The following is an 18,397-nucleotide window of genomic DNA, read 5'->3' on the forward strand; positions in this document are numbered from 1 at the left end:
TTCGGTATGCTTCGTTCAGTTGCATTATTTGCTAAACTCACTCACTCCATTCCTTCAGGAGCAAAACACATATAGCGTGTCATGGCCAGCAGTCGGTCCTGACCTTTACCCACTAAACTCGTCTGGTTCGTCACTGAATACATTAATACATAATGCCATTTAGAAAACTGTCATATGTAACATGTTATTTTTGAGAATACACACTCTCATTAAAAGTACAGTTTCTAAGTAACTTTGTGGGGATTGAGTCCCACTCGGGTATTTACAAAGCTCTGGAGGTGAAACACACTCCTTTAAGTACATACACACATACACACACGCACGCTGGGCCGTAGTGACCAAGCAGGAGATTTGTGAGTGTTTGATGTCTTGTTCTGAATCGAAGATATTTAACACAGCTGTTATCTGTCACCCACTGTTGTGTGGCAGTGTTATACATTCTGAAACAATGTGCCTATTGTAATACATTGTACTTGTGTTACAGTGGCGTGCCACATTGGAAGGCAGATTTCTGGAAGCTTCCACAGGGTACTACAACCCCATGGGCATTTCCACTTCTTATGACCAAAGAGTTGGAGGATTCTCTCAAATTACATGATGACGCTAACTGTGTGGAGATCGGATGTTTATCCTATAATAATTAAATTTTTTATTGTGTTCATTAAAATTCTGGCAATCCCTGATTGGTTAACTGGAACATTTCTTTTGACTTCATTTCCCAATGAATCTAAAAAATAATTCACGCCCACCGAACCGGACTACTTTCGGACCTGAGGAATGTCGGGGAATACCTTTACACAGCGAGGGAATTCCCTTGCACTCAAGGTACCTTAATGAACTTTGGATAAACATTGAAGTGATACATTGTGGTTAACATAAACAAACAACTCAAAATTATCCGTGAACGTTAATAAAGTGTTTATCCTAATAAAAAGTGTTTGTCATAATACATTATTTGACTGGTTACTGTAGTTACACGTGCAGTCAGCGAACAGTCGTCGCAACTGCAACTGCTTGTTTACATTCCAACAAGATGCCCGATTCCAAGTACGGAAGTTTTGATCTGGGGAATTTTGAGTCGATTTTCGAAGATCAATCTACCGGAAACGTTGCAACTCTTAGCACGGATAACATTGATTTTCCGGATGATTTAGACCTGGAAGAAATTGAAAGTTTGTTTTGCTTGATAACAGCATCAACCAGATCTACAAAACATCGGCAAATCACGAGATGACGTGTGCAATGCAAGTCGATGATAAGCCATCCCAAACATCGTTTCAAACGTTTATCAAGTAATGATTTACTTCGAATGGACGACTACAGACAATCAACATCCACAAAAGAAACACAAAATGGGGTGTTAAACTATTCCAAGGTAGATATACACAATTCATATAAATATTATTTTCAAATTCCATCCGTACGTATATTTTCTCAAAACGAAACACAGTTCATCAGCACAAAGTTGTATTTTTAAAAATGGAACAATTATCAGAATGAGATTAAATTTTGTAGATCTAACCGAGAAAAATGATTTGCTATAAAGTTACCTAGTTCAAAGTTTACATAGTTGGGTCTGTCATAGTCAGGTTTCTAGATATTGTTTTCGTTCTGTTTATTTAGATTGGTCGTTCGAGGCGAGGGGAGGACTGTGGATTTTTCAACAATTACACCAGAGGAACTTAACACAAAGTTGAGATTTTTTCTACACTGAGGCACAGCCTAAAACCAGGAAACAAGATGTGAAAATATGCCGGCTGCACATGCTGCCGAGTATCCTAGAACACTTTAAAATGTTCGTTCTGCCCTGAAAAGACACTTAAATGATATCGGGAGAGATATTGACATTGTAAGAGACAAGCAGTTTAAGTCTGCAAATGATATGCTTGATGCTAAATTAAAGTACAATGTACAACATGGCTTGTCACGTCCACACAACATAAATCAATCATTGAAACAAGTGATCTGATGAAAATTAGCACTTATCTGCATTCGGCATCCAATCCTGTTATCCTCCGGTACAAAGTATGGTACGACGGGCCATCCATTTTGTAAGTCGTGGTCTTGAATTTCACCAGCAGCTTACGCCCACATCCTTTGAATTTGCGGTAGATGATAGCAATGTTGAATATGTCACACTGTCCCACGAAACGAAACAAAAAACATCCAGAATTGGTCTCAGCAGCGATGAAGCGCAAAGCGACAAACGAATGTACGCGACGAATGATATAAACCAATGTCCCGTCAATGCACTTCGCCAGCTCCTTGACAAAGTGACCCAAATGCCGGATCACTTTTTCGCACTGTAATAAAGATGCACTTAGTTCTCCAGACGCACACAACATTTGGTATACAGCAACCCGAGTCAAAAAATACCAGTTCACTCGTTTCATGTCTGACATATGTCGCAATGCCCAATGTAGTCAGTCATACACTGCTCATTGTCTTCGCGCCACAGCAATCCAAGCCATGAGTGACGCTGGCTTTGAACTTCATCACATAATGTTTATGAGTGGCCATAGGAATGAAAGTTCCGTGCGTAGTTATAGTCGCCACACAACGACTACTCAAAAACTAAGAATTAGCGAGACGCTTTCCGCCATTGTAACGCCTCGACAAGAGCATGCGCACGTTGGAACATCAGTTCATTGCATCGCAATCCCAGTCACATCACAGCCCCTTTCCACTTGCGCAAATACTGCTGCCACTAACAATCTCAGTTCCACTAACTTCATGTCATCGGGCTTCATTTCCAATTTTCACTTTTCAAACTGTGTCTTTCAGTTCGCTAGTAATAATTCAAATGTTTGAACTTGAAACTGTGCCGTTACCGGAACTGTTTTGTTTTGTAAGAATCCGCTACGCGGATTCATACAGTTTGCACATTGGTTTTTAGTTTCATACCTCAATGCAACGAAAGAAATACACAGTCAATCCTTAACCTATTTTGAAAGCTTGACCGCTAAAGTGAATCTAACAATCTCTGTGTTATAGCTATGCTCTCTGCTTTTGTGTTATATTGCCTTTAAAAGTTGTATTGCCTCTCTTTTCATATACTCATGCCAATAATGGTTGTCACCCCTTCAATTTTTTTAATTGGAGGGATGTGGGGAGGTGATATTGTGGGCAGGTGTGGGGGTGGGGGTGACAACCATTATTAGCATGAGTATACAACCACCGTAATACCTTTGTAGTGACTAGTAGACCTACTTAATATTTTTTTATTTAAGTGTTAATTATATCACCAATGTCATTGACTTATTTCAGGCAAACTAATCCATAAGCTTCAATTAGGTAATTAACAAGATTATAGTTTTCTCATAAATTGATCGTGGTTTTTGGTTTCGTTGGTGCGCACCACACAATAACCAAGATATCACGAAATTTATAAAAGGCATTGAAGCAAAACAACAAAATATATTGAACTGTTGTTAATTCCACCTGAAAGCACGTCACTGCAGATATCTTATCTATTCAACAAAACCAATACTCAAATGTAATAATGTGTAAATGTTAATACGCACGCTATAAGCTTGAAGTGTTGAATTGCAACTGTTTTTAGGAAGCAAAAACACATTAACAGTGATATTAACAATTACAATAACGTCCGCAAAACATAATGTGAGAATTTATGGATGTCAGCTCCTATAATATGAGGAACACGACATCTCCGTCAGTTGGAATGAAAAACTAGGAAGCATGCATATATAAGTACATGTGAAACATCAACAGTGATAACATAACATGGGAAGCCAGATTGGTGTTGATTGGTGATGGCAATGAACAAATCTGAATGCCTACAGGAATACAAAAGGTTTACTATTTATGTTATTCCGCTAAATCTGGTTACTTGTTTATCTGGACGACTTCAGTAGGAACAGTAACCTCTGGTAATAATGGAGTTTCGCTTTACATATACATTTTGCAAAATAAACGAAGGAACACACTGTTTTGCAGGTTTGATCAAACTCTACTTCAAAAGTGAGGCATACAATTTATGGATGGCAACTTCTTGTTTATTGCATAGAGCAACGTCTCGATGTAGATTCTATCACTGTCATCATGCTATTTTCTATTTTAGCTTGATAAGGGTGTAATAATCTACATTGAAATGTCGTTCTATGCAATAAACAAGAATTTGTCATCCATAAAGGTATATGCTTCATTTTTGACTCATTAAATTCTAGAATGCCGATCAAACAATCTACTTCAAAAGTACAATAAGGGAATAATCCAGTTTGTTCAGTACAAAAAGGCACCTACGGGTGCAGTACAGACGTACACTGGAATGTGTTCCTGTTATAGAGGCTGCACATGTGTATGGATTCAGCTGTATTCTTCTTTCGATGTAGCGTCATGTAGCTTGGGGTAATCACTCTTGTGAGACCCCCTGCCGGCAGAGCGTTGCTAATAACTCTCAACGTTCAATGCCCTCAGATGTTACTTGCAGACGTCTTTGAAGCAGAAATTAAGAGGTCTATATGTGACCTTTGCCAAAACGAGTTAGCAGTTGAGAAGCTATTTGGGATCGTCCCGCCCATCATGTTAAGAGGAGAGATTCTAAGACTCCCCACCATACAGACATGTCCTAATTAAGGGTGCAGGCTCAGAAGACCTTTGTGTTGGTTGTCAATTTAATGGTTGTCCTTTAAACCCCTCTTCATCAATGATGGACGGTTTGATCTCAGCATCAAAGGACTGGTTGCATGTGATTGTGGATGGTTTTAGTTCACAATCCACCTTGTAGATTATTATCAAGACTGCTGGAGACTATTCTACGTACTTGTCCATCAATCTGACAAATATGACGTCCTGGGAATCAGATGGCAAGAAGTCCATGAACTGATTTATGGCATCTCCGAAAGACATGCCTCCCACGATGGGTTCAGGCATTCTGGTTTTGAAATCATGGCTGCTTATCAAATTTGAGTTTACACATTTTGTTTACAACATTATAAAGTTACATTCTACATTGTAAATATATGTTCCTCTAAAACACTGAGAAGAGGATTTGAATGCCTTTTACATTTGGCTACAGGAACTACATCATCATTACAGTGGAATAGTCAGCGACTGAGATACCTTGAGCTAGCAATAGTACAAAATTGTATCAAAGTCTTTCACAGTTTTTAGATATGTTGTCATTAACAATGTCGAGGGTCAAGAGTTGAATAACTGTTCGGCTTCAGGACGTTGTGCAGTCTTATAACTGGAAGACGGCTTCTGTTAACAACAAAACACATAGACATATACATGTACTTATGAATATATTTATGAGCTATAGTTATGTAATACACCAAATGATGCTTAATGCTCAATTCAGCACTACTCAAGCTTTACAATGGCTCAGTACGGCATATCCAGCTATAACACACGGCTGAATAGGACCAGCTTCCGTCGTACTGATAAAATAGTTGGGAAACTGATTCATACAGATTGCGTACAACATTGATACTTAACAGGACAAGAATACCCTTTCCAATGTGGTTTTCGTGGCTGGGATTGGGATTCGGTGACAAAGTGTAAAGACATCAATGTTGAAATGATTCAGACAAATATTGCAGAGATTTTCTACTCTTCAGTAAAAATATTGTCGAGTTGGACAGGGATGCTGGAATGACACAGACGACCTAAGGCCCTTTCCACTTGTTCCCCAGGGGTGGGGTTTGGCCACTCCACGTGTCCTGCTCTAAGTACGCATCAATGTTATTGTCTATATTGATGAAGTACAATATCAAAAATGTCATCCCTGTATCTATCATCGTGCCACGCTATGGGATATGGTCATCGCTTCTTCCAGGTCTACTGATCCCAAATCATGATTGAGCCTTCTCTATAACTGTAATGTTCCACTACTTTGGAATCCTGAAGTCTACGGAACACTCACACATGACGATCTGTGGAGTCTAGATAGTATCTCGATTCATCAGTGAAAACTACTGAAGTCCGGTTTTGTTGTTGTGATCTTCCACAGAACCCACAGATGTCGGTACGGCGGGATGGGAATGGATGTCTTCAGTGACCTAAACCCAGTTCAATCATTATGCATGTCATTTCAAAATGTGAGGCGCCTTTCTGTTGTCAGAAGAAACCTGTATTCCTGCTGTGTGGTGGAACGCCGTCGACCACCTGCATGACGCTGGGTAGATGATCGACAAATATGGTTTCCACGCCCTAATAATCATACTTGGCCCTTGCCCATGACTGACTCCAAAGAAATTTGCAACATGAAACTGTGCACTCTCTCAAAAAAGAAACGCAACCCCTGTTTTTTTTGGTAATGTTTATATCAATTTTAACTGGTTATTACATTTGTATTTTTAAAGATAATGCCATGAAATTTGACATGGTGAACCTTAGGTCAGCACGGTATAAGGTAACAGTTAATGCAGGTCAGTATCGAACTCTCAATTTACGCTAGGGGGCGTTGTCTTCAGTATCTCGTTGTAGAGCCACGAGCTCTAATCACAGCAGTGCACCTCCTCGGAACAGAACGAATCAGACGGCGGATGTTTTCCTGGGGGATTGCTCTCCACTCTTCCTGGAGTGCTGCGGCCAGTTCAACCAACGTGTGCGGTTGTGGTGTACGTGCACGAACACGACGATCAGCTGGTCCCACAGATGTTCGATAGGATTGATGTCTGGCGATCTGGAGGGGCCACGGCATCACGTTGACGTTGAATTCTGTAGGAATGCCACTGTTGCACGAGCTGTATGAGGGCGGGCATTGTCATGTTGAAACAACTCCCTCTGTTGGTCGATTATCGGCAGAAGATGTGGCTGTAAGACGTCATCAATGTACCGTTATTGCCGTCAAATTGCCACGAATGATGACCAAGTCTGACCGTTGGTTGTAAGACATGGCTCCCCATACCATGATGCTTCCTCCTCCAAATCTGTCGACCTGTCGAACGCAGTTCGGTGCAAAACGTTCATTTGCTCGTCTATAGACACGTTGTCTACCGTCACGTCGTTGAAGATGAAAACGAGACTCGTCACTAAACCAGACTCTTCTCCAGTTTCTGAGGGTCCATCTCCTTACGTTAGTACACCACCTGAGACGTTGGCGTCGATGTTGGCGTTTCAAGACGGGCCCAACAACTGGTCTTCTTGCACGTAAATTTGCCTCATGTAAACGGTTCCTGATGGTTTGGGCCGATACTCTCCTCAAACCTGGCACCTGTGTTGCAGTGATGGTGGGTGTGGCATGCCGATTACGTAGGTGGCTGAGTCGAATAAAGCGATGCTGAGCCGGTGTGGTGATCCTAGGTCTACCGCTCCTGGGACGATCTTCAATTGCATGGAACTGTGTGTAACGATTCCAAAGTCGTGAGATTGTTGTTTTGTGTACGTTTAGATGACGGGCAACTGTTCCAAAGCTTTCCCCGGCCTCAATGCGACCAATGGCAATATTTCGATTTGCTGTACTCAAACGGGGCATTTTCGAACTTGATTTGCAGAGCAAATTATGAGAGAAAAATTACAAACTACGCGTGCTTTTAAAACCCTCTACATGAACTGTGTTTTCAACGATTTGCACGTGCAACAGGCTTTTAGCATTTTGTACATGACAATTTCGCACTTTCTCAAATAACACGGATACAAAGGTCATCATGTGTGAAAATGGTTCCGTTTGGGAGCTTATACTGATCAGATGGGAACGTATTAACAGTATTTTGAAGAAAATTCTAATTTACATTCACCATCTTTATTCTATAAATGATGTCAGATATTTAGATAGGGGTTGCGTTTCTTTTTTGAGAGAGTGTATTTATTTTTCGGTCGTTTCAGTCCTCAGTAGGAAATGCTGCGCTCTCTGGTAGTTTTGTCACGATACATCTACTGGTTCATCTTGCCCCTCGTGCCCATGACTGAATGCCTCTCTAAGTTTCTCATTGAACGGAGTTCCTTAAAGGTCACATGCAACGTAAAACACAACTTTGCAGATTCTGATACCTTTCGGTATGGACTTGCCGAAACAAATCGTCAAAAATGCAAATTCAACTTATAAACTTGAAAAATAACGCGATGAAAAAAAACGCGCGAAATCGGAATTCAAACGTTTCACTAATTTTCCCCAGACTTTTCTGGGGAAAACGGGTTTCAACAGCTGGGCTGCGCTCATAGCACGTGCGCAAGTAAATAGGTTCGCACAGCTTGGAAGAGGGTTGTCGGGTGAATACTCCGTTAAGGCTTTGGTGTGAGCTATTTTTCTAATGTTTTGTTGATATCTCACAGGCGCGAGCTTTTTATATGTTATGACAGTAAATTAACTGTTTATATAATTTCATTTGTCTATTTCACCACACGTTCTTCTTACCGAGACACTTTCTCAGTTCGATACTTAAAAGCAATGTCATTATTTAGCGTTGACAGAATTTCTAACTGTGATATAGATATGTCGTTGTCACAGACAAAACTCAATATCTTGTTTTATTGACACCTGTTCGTCTGCCTGCCTGTCTGCTAATGACAATATTCAATACACAGCTGCTATCACTGACCACATGCAATTTGAACACCAATCAGGCTATACACCATAAACAAAATGCATTGATTTATGACCCGAGTTCGGTCTCTGTCACATTATGTAATTACACAGACAGGCAGGTGTGATACTTGAACACATGACATGTTATGATGTCTGTTGACTGCAAAATGTTATACACAAAAAATGAGCATGTATTTACAAAACCCAACATCTCTCTCTATATATATATACACAATTACCGGTGAAGGCATCTGCAAATGAACCAGCCGTTACACTTGAGTGCACACCCACCCGCTCTGACTGGGTTCGGTATCCCGGTTGCTTCGTTTCTTGGGAAGTAAACCGAAGTACACAATTTTGCACTTTCGATTTGCGATTGTACGCTTATAATTTTGTTTATATATTTTTTCGTAACCAGCAATGTATATTATATGTCATGAATAAGTGATAATTGTGTTTTAATTATGTTTGATTTTTTTGGTTGCATGTGACCTTTAAGGAATTAAGCATTCTAAATGATAATAATGTACTTGTTCGAAATGAATTTGGTCGTCCTACCTTTCGTTTGCTGTGCAGGCTGTGCAGGCTGTGCAGGCTGTTCACTCTCAGCTCCTTTAATTTAAAATAGAAAAAACTGTTTCAGCACAATGTAAACAATTCTAAAATTATATTAAGACGTCACAATTGGTCTAGTTAGCATTATCTCAAAATTCTAGTTTATACTTAGCCGCAAAGGTGTGATAAAATATGACTTGGGTATTCTATACGCGTTATTGGTTTGTATAAGTTAAGTGTAGTTTCATTCACTGATATATTGAAACGATGTGAGCATAAATCTGACTGAAGGCAACTTTTGAAGGTACTTTGGGAGTGAGTGAGTGAGTTAATATTTAACGTCACATTGGCAATATCTGAGTAATATCGTGACGAAAACAATTTATACAATAGTGATTAAAACATTTTGATTAGTAAATTCTGTCGACGATGGACAGTAAAAATTCATAGATATGAATGTGAAACTAGAATGTAAAACTAAAACATTTTAATTAAAGAAGACAATACAAAATAAAAAAACGGGCTATAGATCGCTAACAACTGAAGGTAGATCACCTTACTATAGGGACCATGGGACCTACAGTGCCGTTGCTACCTGCATGGACCCAAGTACTTTTGATTGTCTGATTGAAATAATAGGTTCATTACTTGATGTTTTAGAAGAATTTTGAAGTATGGAAACGAAAGTAACTTACATCATATGTATTTTGTAAATGAAACATATAAATATTGTACAAAGTGCTATTTTATCATTCAAATAAAAGTATATCACTCTTAAAATACCGGAGGAAACATGCTGTGTTTGATGGCCGAAATCCAATCTGTCACACAGTAATATGTGCTGGTGAATGGATAGGTTAAAGCTTATATTTTAGCACACACAACCATCACAAGAATTGCTATAACATTTACATAAAACAAATTTCTATAATCAGACATATTACTTATGTATTAGTTCGCAATAATATTGCTAAGAGCTGTTTGAAACCTGACTCACCCACCAATGAAAACAAATGTAACATATAACATCGGGTAAACACTTATTTCAAAAGTGAGATTAAATAGTATGTGCAGCAAGTCGTTTCCGCCTAATTTGAACACTATACATGCAGTAAAACCTTTTCTAAATAATGTGTGATGTAAGGCATATATGTCATTTTCCCATTGTCTGAGTTATTTCCATAAAGGAATTAAATAACAAATCTCTGTACTTGTTCATAATACCTTCATTGTGCTGCGATGACTGGTCTTCGTTTGGATCCTCATTTTCGAAAAGGGGAGAACCTGCACAATGCATTCCAAACATTTAGATACGTCGTTATTGTTAGATTTTTCGTAACGTTTATCAAAAAAATACACTTCGACCTAATGCGTGAATGAAAGCAAGGGAGGTAGCTCCGCAAGTACTTACCAGAAATTTCGTGGCCAATTTGATCTATGTCGGAAGAATCGGGAACAGGAGAGAGGTTAACGCAGACGTCCATCAGAAGTTTTGGGTCTGCTGCCACTTGAGCACTCTGCTCATGCAAAGGTGCCTGACGGGTTCCAATTATGGTTTGAATTATTATTATTGTTATTAAGCTCAGAGCTTGTGTTGTGCAGCTATCGGACGTGTCTAGCCGACGTCTGACGACAATCTGATAAGTGTCCGATGATTAACAGTCATCAGACGCTCGTCTGATTGCAGTCTGCGGTCTGCCCTATGCGCCTGATGCCCATCACCAATTCGGTTCTTATCAGGAGTTAGATGATATTTAGCACCGTCCGATTGCAGTTCGTTGTGACATCGGAAGGTAATGGCTCATTAACTCAACTGCCATCCGACACATATCGTAAAGCAAACGGTGACACCTGACTGCCAACGGACTACAAAAAGGAGGGTCACTCACTCCACAGAGTTTCAACTGACACTACAACATCAAGATGGGTCAAAGAAAGAACAGAACTAGGAAAGAAGGCAAAGAAGCAACCTCCCATTCTCCTGGTATGATGTTGTGGTTGGCATCCTGTGTATCCAGCTGACCATGGTGCATGGCTGTATGCTGTATTCGGATCAGGTTGTGGAGGCAGACACAGGTTTATATGATGTTATGCACAACGTCAGTCTGTTGCTGTGATGTTCCTAGAAGACACTTGAATCTGGCTGCCAGTATTCCAAAAGCATTCCCCACGACTCTTTGGGCTCTACTTATGTGATAGCTATATATCCGTTCTGCAGGAGTAAAACAATTTTTCATGGCTTCATCATTGGGTTCGCAGAGCAAAGGCGTCATTCCCGATCATGAAGTATGGCATGTTCTGGTTGTCATTGGGCATTGGCTCAGGTGGGGGGAATCCTATTTGGCCACTCTCCACTGTCTCTTTGAGCTCAGATGTATTGTATATCTGTGCGCCAGACATGTGTCCTTGGCAAGGATGTCTGTCCACAAGAGCCGTTAGTTCGTATTAACAAGTGCCATGTTGACCACTGAGAAGAAATGTATGGTAGAGACAGCCCATCAAGTGCCCCCATCAACGCCTCTCGTGGCTATGGCTTGACAGGGATAAACGTGCATATGGTTTCTCGAGCAACCCTGAAGCTGTATGACAGTGATTGATGCCGATCGCCAGCTGCAAGGTGCCTTAGGGTGCAGGCTAACTTGAGGCCAGGTTCAAGGGCTCTCCTGGCATTGGTATCAACCTTCCTGAGTCTTGGTGCGAGTCTCGGAGTAATTCATCAAAAGATTCTGGCGTAACTCTCAAGAAATTGAAGAATGCCGTTGTATCCTCTATTCTCAGTTAATTCAGGCTTATGGTGTAGTGCCCATATAACAGCCTTCTGTCAGCTTGCGGCTATGGCCAAACCAAACAACGACGTGGTATTCTATCCCTTCTTTACAGCCTCCATCTCAGGACCTCAAGGGTCATTGCATCTTGTTGCATAATTTGTTGCTGCAGCATAAAAACAAAGCCCAGGGCTGCAGCGTTGTGAGGAGGTTGATCCATGACTAGAACCGTCAGGAGGTGCAGCCCGCTTTTATACTCGACTGCCGATTTTGGCGACAAATCCGACCAGTATTGGGGTCAGTGTCCGATTTGTCAGATTAGTGTTGGGAGAGTGTTGGAAGTGTCAGATTATTGTCAGGTCAGGATAGGCTCGAATTACAATCCGACCGCAGTCGGATCAGCTTGACGATGAATATGGTGGACAGACATCAGGCAACTACCTGTCTTTCATCCGATTAACTTGATCATTGTTGGATCTCTATGGGATTTTACAGAAAATGTGGTCCCCCCCAAAAAGATGTCGGGTGAATTTTCATCGGAACTCAGTGGAACGCTGAAATTGACCCAAGTCAAGTTAGTCTGGATGAGGTTCCGATGGTCAGTGGAATGGGTTTTTCTGACATGAAACAGAGGATGTAACTAAAATACTTCATGTATCTTTTTTATTATCATATGCAGTTATATCTGATTACTTGAATCGAGTGAGTGAGTTTAAAGTTCAGCTACAGTCCAACAATATAACGCCCAGAAATGGGCTTCATACCTTGTACCATGTGGGCAATTGAAACCGGGTCTTCGGCATAACGAGCAAACGCTTCAACCACCAGGCTACCCCCGCGTCCCTCGCTGGATTCGTGTGCAATACCCTTTAACTGTCTTGTGTATTGTCCTAGAATACTCTATATGAAAATATTTTGAGACACTGTGTATGTTTGACTGACTGACTGAGTTTGGTTTTACGCCGCTTTAAGCAATATTACAGCAACATCACGGCAGGGGACACCAGAAATGGGCTTCACACATTGTACCCATGTGGGGATTCGAACCCGGGTCTTTGGCGTGACGAGCCAACACTTTAACCACTAGGCTACCCCACCGCCCCTCAGTGTGTATGTATACACATAGGGAACAGGACCTCAGAATGTGAGACCAAGACCCAAAACACATATGCATATTTCAAGATCCATCATGATACAGAGTGCCAGCACAACATAGACAACAGCAAGACGTAGTTATGTGAAACGTCTTTAATTATTGACAGTCGAATATTGCACAGAGAACAACAGGTTAGTTTCTGTGGACACATACATTGATGTACATTCAAATTCAAACCTCGGAAATAACTTATCAGGATATATTTGCACCAAAAACAAAACAAAACAAATTCAATTTGTTCATGGAAGTATTTATTAAAACGCACTGTAAGATACAGATACATAGAGGCAGAGGGAACGACTCTTCCTTGTCGCACAGAGCTAAAATAAACTATGTGCAAGCCCAACACAAGTCTGACAAAACATATCGGTCTCTCAGACAACAGATATTCATTAGTCCAAGGTGTTAATATGGGAAAGTACAATCAGTTCATACTGAATGGACGGGCATTAATCATTGAAACGGTCGTGTTGCTGCGGCAATTACAAATATATACAAATTTACACAAAATACATTTTCAAAGAGGCACATGTCCACACATTGGTTTACAATGGCCTTGAACCTCAGTGTACAAGGCACAAAGATGACATCATCATAGCTACACAATATAGAATAACCTTTTCCCGTACACGTCGTTGAGTGTCAGTGGTCAGTTCAAATGGTATTCACTGTTGGGTCTTTTGTCCCCGAAGAAGGCTGGATTGGCCAATGATCCAAACTGGTTGTTCTTTGAAACTGACATACTTCATTGGAAGGTGTTAAGTACCTAACAGGTGTTCTTGTCTCACGATCACGTGTTTTTGTCTCGGAAACTCTATCTGTTCCTAAGTGAGAATATGAGCAATAATTCCAAACCAAATCTTCTGGTGTTTCATTATGACTGGTCTGCTCGTCAACGTTTGGACCGAAAACGTCTGCAAGAGCTGCCATGGCACCGCTGGTCTCGTTACCGGTGTCTTTTGCTGTCATAACTGCAGCAGAAGAAGCTCCAACATCTTCATCACTAATTTCCCGAGTATCTATGGAGAGTTTCGTACGTCACGCTTGATGTGTGGACACGTCTTGGTGACACGTCATGGTCGCCCTGTACTCTGATGTTGTTCGATCTGTTAACAAAATACAAATATATATTCTACACATAACATTATCAGTGAACACGGTATAAAGACGGTTCATTTTGAAAGACATTTTAGAGAGAACCGAAATACTAACAATGATATTGAAAATGAAATATAGCACTGGGCAATATCGAACATCGCTCTGAAGATACGAAATGAAAGACACAAATAACCTTCGTCTACAAATCTTTCTGACGACTGACACAACTGCAACACTGACGGCTACGACTAAAGCTGCTGTTGACATTACAACGTAAGATGTTCTTCCATCAGCTTCATCTGAAGGAGAAACATGGATTGGCGTAGTCTCTGAAAATATAATAAATATGTTGAATACATCCATTTTGGGGTTATACTGCCAAATATCCACATAAATAGAGTTAATTTGTTCATTTAGAATGCTGATATTCAATACTGAACTAAATTACCTTTGGGTTTGTAACCTGGCATCGTGTCTCGTTGTAGAATGGAAGGATCACAGTTCACCCTTGCCATACAGTCGTGCGAGGAACAATTGTTTCCGCATCCAGTGTTACATTTGCCTGTGGTTTGGTTGCAGATACCATCGAGACATGACTCACAGGTATTGGTACAGAAACTTCCGTAGAACCCGTTGACACATCCGCCCAGACAAGATCCATCCTGTGTGTGGCATGTGCTATTCACACAGTTCTCGGGGCACGGTAGACAATCTGTCCCGTATGTCCCCGGTATGCAGCCATCAATACAAGCTCCTGTGTTGTCACAGTTTAGATTTCTACACAGCGATTTACACTTGGACGAGCAATGCGATCCATACCAACCACGCTCACATCCATGAACACAGTCCCCTGTCAGTTGTTCACATTCGGGTTTGGAAGACACTGCTGTTGTAGCAGACAAAGAACTATCACCAACGTTAGAGTTTGTGTCAGGGCGACAATGTAAACTACACATGTGAACACACAATGGGCCGTAAAATCCTGGTTTACATCCAAGTGTACAATCATCATCTTCACATCCACCAAGACAATTCACGCCACCATGCCCAGCATGACATTCCTCACAAGTTCTTGTTTTCACATTACAGGACTTGCATCTCCTGGAACAGATGCTGCAGTGAGAACCGTAATATGAATTATTACATCCAGCAATACACGATGACCCGAGATTACAGAATTCCCCATCACAAGCACGTGGGCATTGCTCACACGTGTCCCCGGGATCTAGACACGGTATTTTGCAGTTTGAGCCTTGAAATCCCTGTTTGCAACCCTCCGTGCACCTGTCAATTCCAGTTCCTGTCTTTTCACAAACATTGTTTTTGCATTGGCTACTGCATTTCGAACTGCATCTAAGATCATAATAGCCATCATGACACTTGGTCTGGCAGTGTCCTGTCTCCCAATCACATTCTGAACAGTGTTGATCCTCTTGACAATTGGCTGCTGAAAAACGCAAAGTGTGAACTGATGCTGGTTATCTGACATTCTTGAAATATACGCAGAGATACATTAATAACTATTACTGTGCTTTGAGTGGCAAGAGCACACTCTTGAGTTCCGAACAAAATTAGACATTGAAAGGGATTATATATCACATCAGCATTCAAATAATACATCGAGGAACCTATGATGGGGTCTATTACTGCAAATACATTGTGTAGGGTTGTTAGAGTTTGTATGTGCGTCTGACTTTTCAATGCTGAGCTCCAGGCAGGGTGACAAGAAGTACCATGTTTTACCGTCTGATAGTATCACGTGGTAGGAGATGAGAACACCTACCAATGCTCTCAAGGCAGACACTTTATCCGCTTTACCACTAGAATACTAATACGAAGCTACGATGGCATTACATTTGTATGTAGGTGTGAGAGTTTGTATGTGTATGCGTGCAAGCATGCGTGCGTCTGAGTGTACAAGCCACCGCCAATTGTACTGCACGACAACTGAGACTCAGTTTACGTTAAGCAACGACGAGCACGGGCAGTCCTTGGATGGGTGACCGTGTTTGGTAGCTTGACTCCTGAGAGTTTCTTGGACTTCAGGCCTGCCCCACAACGAATCACATGTGATACATGTGGTCTCACCTTTGACAAGTGAGTTTGTTCAAAATTGCCTCTGTTAACCCAGCAGAAAGTGGGTACCCGGTGAGATAAGTCATGCGACTGTTAACATTCTTGCGCTTCACAGGCAACTTGGGTTATCCGGGGTAATGATAATCAAACCTGCGCTTTGAGCAACCGCAACGGATGGAAAATAGCGCATAACAAATGCACTCATTATTACTGAATATTATTCAGAGCCGAGAAGTCCTTGTATCCCTCAATGCAGAGCTCCAGGCAGGGTGACAACACGTACCATGTTTTAACATCTCATAGTATGACGTGGCAGGACATGAGAACACCTACCAATACTCCCCGGGCGGACACGTTATCCACTACACCACTTCACTACTGTGGTAGTGGAAAACATATATTAGAAAACATTTACTATGGTCTGAAATTACCTTCAGTGTGTGAAATCACAACAGCAGCGACAACAAACAGCAACACAATCATTGGGCAGCTGCAACAAAATGGAGGCCTTCAACAGTAAAAATACGAACAGGAGGAGAAATATAATCAATATAACTCCAAGCGGGACAGAGGAATAATAAAAACATGTTTTCTCCCTAATTTAGGTATCAAATTTCGAAAGTGTTGCTTTCGTTCCATACCCTATAATAAAGGAAGTGTTTACATTTACACAATAAGACAGAGACACAGTCGCCTCCGTGAAGGTATTGTTTAAAAACAGTTCTAGCTTCCAGTTTCGACAGCCTTGTTTTCATTCTCATGTTTCGGAAATGGAAAGTTTGTTTGTTTGTTGTTTAAAGCCGCTGTCAGCAATAATCCAGCAATATGACGGCGGTCTGTAAATAATTGAGTCTGGGCCAGACAATCCAGTGACTGACATCATGAACACAATGTCATACATCAACCTGGTCATCGAGTCCGACTGCATAGCATAGGTTGCTGAGGATCAAATCTAACCCTAATCTTCACGGGTATGAAATGGATTGACAAACACAGAATGTCTTAATAACGTTTAGCAGTACATTAAACATGAAGTAGATGGAATCAGACGGAAACTAACACAAATATCACAAATGTAATTGTTGAGCATGCACTTTGTTAAAAACCTCAGTCATCAATATCGCGACCGAGTAAAAGTTTGGGCATTAAATGAATGTAGCTGTACATTTACAACCCCCTGGTGTTGCATATGAAGATAACATCTGATCACAATGAAATTTCACATTAAGCGTTAACAGCCCGGGCAAAGCGTGCCCTATACGGAAACAGAAAATCAGTGATAAAACTGAGGTTAGCACACGCTTCCGGGACAGTATGTCAGTGAACAGACAAATGGCGAATAGTGGGTTAGACAGAGACTGTATGCCTCGGTTGTCCCCATGTCTTGCAAATCAGAAAGTGCAATTTATTGACTGTGGGACAGGAACTTCAAACAGGAGGGAACAACAACGAGACCTGAGCATGACAGGCCTAAAAACAACACTAAGACAATTTCGTCTCATTACATTAACTGCAATACACAATTAGATTCGGATATGACGCTTTTATCAATAGAAAACTACATACACAAGGAAGGCGATTTACAACATATACCCCTATAATCCGGATCTACAGGCCGCCTGAGCGTCTTGTCAAGAGTTTGACTCTGGTTAGGCAACACCAATGATGGCGCCAAACGAATGAAACCGTGTTTACGGGCAGACAGCAACACATGACCACATCGCTTCTGGCGAAAATGCATTATGGACATTGGACTGCACCAAACCGCCAACGTGGATTTAGCTAGGACTAGCTGTACCGGCGGACTGGTTGGCAATTCAGAGAGCAGCATTATGGTAATTAATCAACGTCTTGCCGTCAAGATAACGTGCCTTTGTCAACCATCATAGTAGGTACACTAGATATTAGTCTTCACGCCGAATTTACTTGTACAGACATTCGTTTTCTGCGTCTGTCATCCATTATGTATGTTTTGGTTTTGTTTTGTTTTTTGTTGTTTTGGGTCTGTTTTGTTTGTTTTGTATGGTTTTTTTGTCGGGATATGATATCAGCCTCAAACTAATCAAGTCCTGCCAGTCAAACAACTGATTGTGCGTCATGTCATCGATCCCCGCAAGCATGGACATATTTGGCTTGATAACTGTTTTACAATCTGCCTCTGTAATGGTAATAAAAGAGCTGACCATTTATATTAACGTATTAATTATCCAACTTTCATGTGAAACTCAAACTCAAGACCTCAATTAATGATAATGC

At 41.0% G+C, this 18,397-nt stretch overlaps 1 protein-coding gene and 1 long non-coding RNA gene across 2 annotated transcripts; both read right to left on the bottom strand.

Annotated features, from left to right (window-relative positions):
* Positions 1-4,201: 4,201 nt before the first annotated feature.
* Positions 4,202-10,356, bottom strand: LOC124252901. Its single transcript, XR_006892054.1, has 3 exons — positions 10,271-10,356; positions 9,050-9,103; positions 4,202-5,223 (listed from the first exon to the last, which is right to left on the bottom strand). It is a non-coding gene; the product is annotated as an uncharacterized LOC124252901 (long non-coding RNA).
* Positions 10,357-13,970: 3,614 nt separating this feature from the next.
* On the bottom strand, positions 13,971-16,855 carry LOC124252888 (multiple epidermal growth factor-like domains protein 11). The gene is made up of 4 exons (XM_046686565.1): positions 16,573-16,855; positions 14,514-15,512; positions 14,259-14,394; positions 13,971-14,073 (listed from the first exon to the last, which is right to left on the bottom strand). The coding sequence occupies exons 1-4, from the start codon at positions 16,622-16,624 to the stop codon at positions 13,971-13,973; spliced, it is 1,290 nt and encodes a 429-aa protein (XP_046542521.1). The 5' UTR covers positions 16,625-16,855.
* Between the last annotated feature and the right edge of the window lie 1,542 nt (positions 16,856-18,397).

The sequence above is a fragment of the Haliotis rubra genome, unplaced genomic scaffold (assembly GCF_003918875.1).
Source record: "Haliotis rubra isolate DU_JTF1 unplaced genomic scaffold, ASM391887v1 Scf529, whole genome shotgun sequence".
NCBI classification, from domain to species: domain Eukaryota; kingdom Metazoa; phylum Mollusca; class Gastropoda; order Lepetellida; family Haliotidae; genus Haliotis; species Haliotis rubra.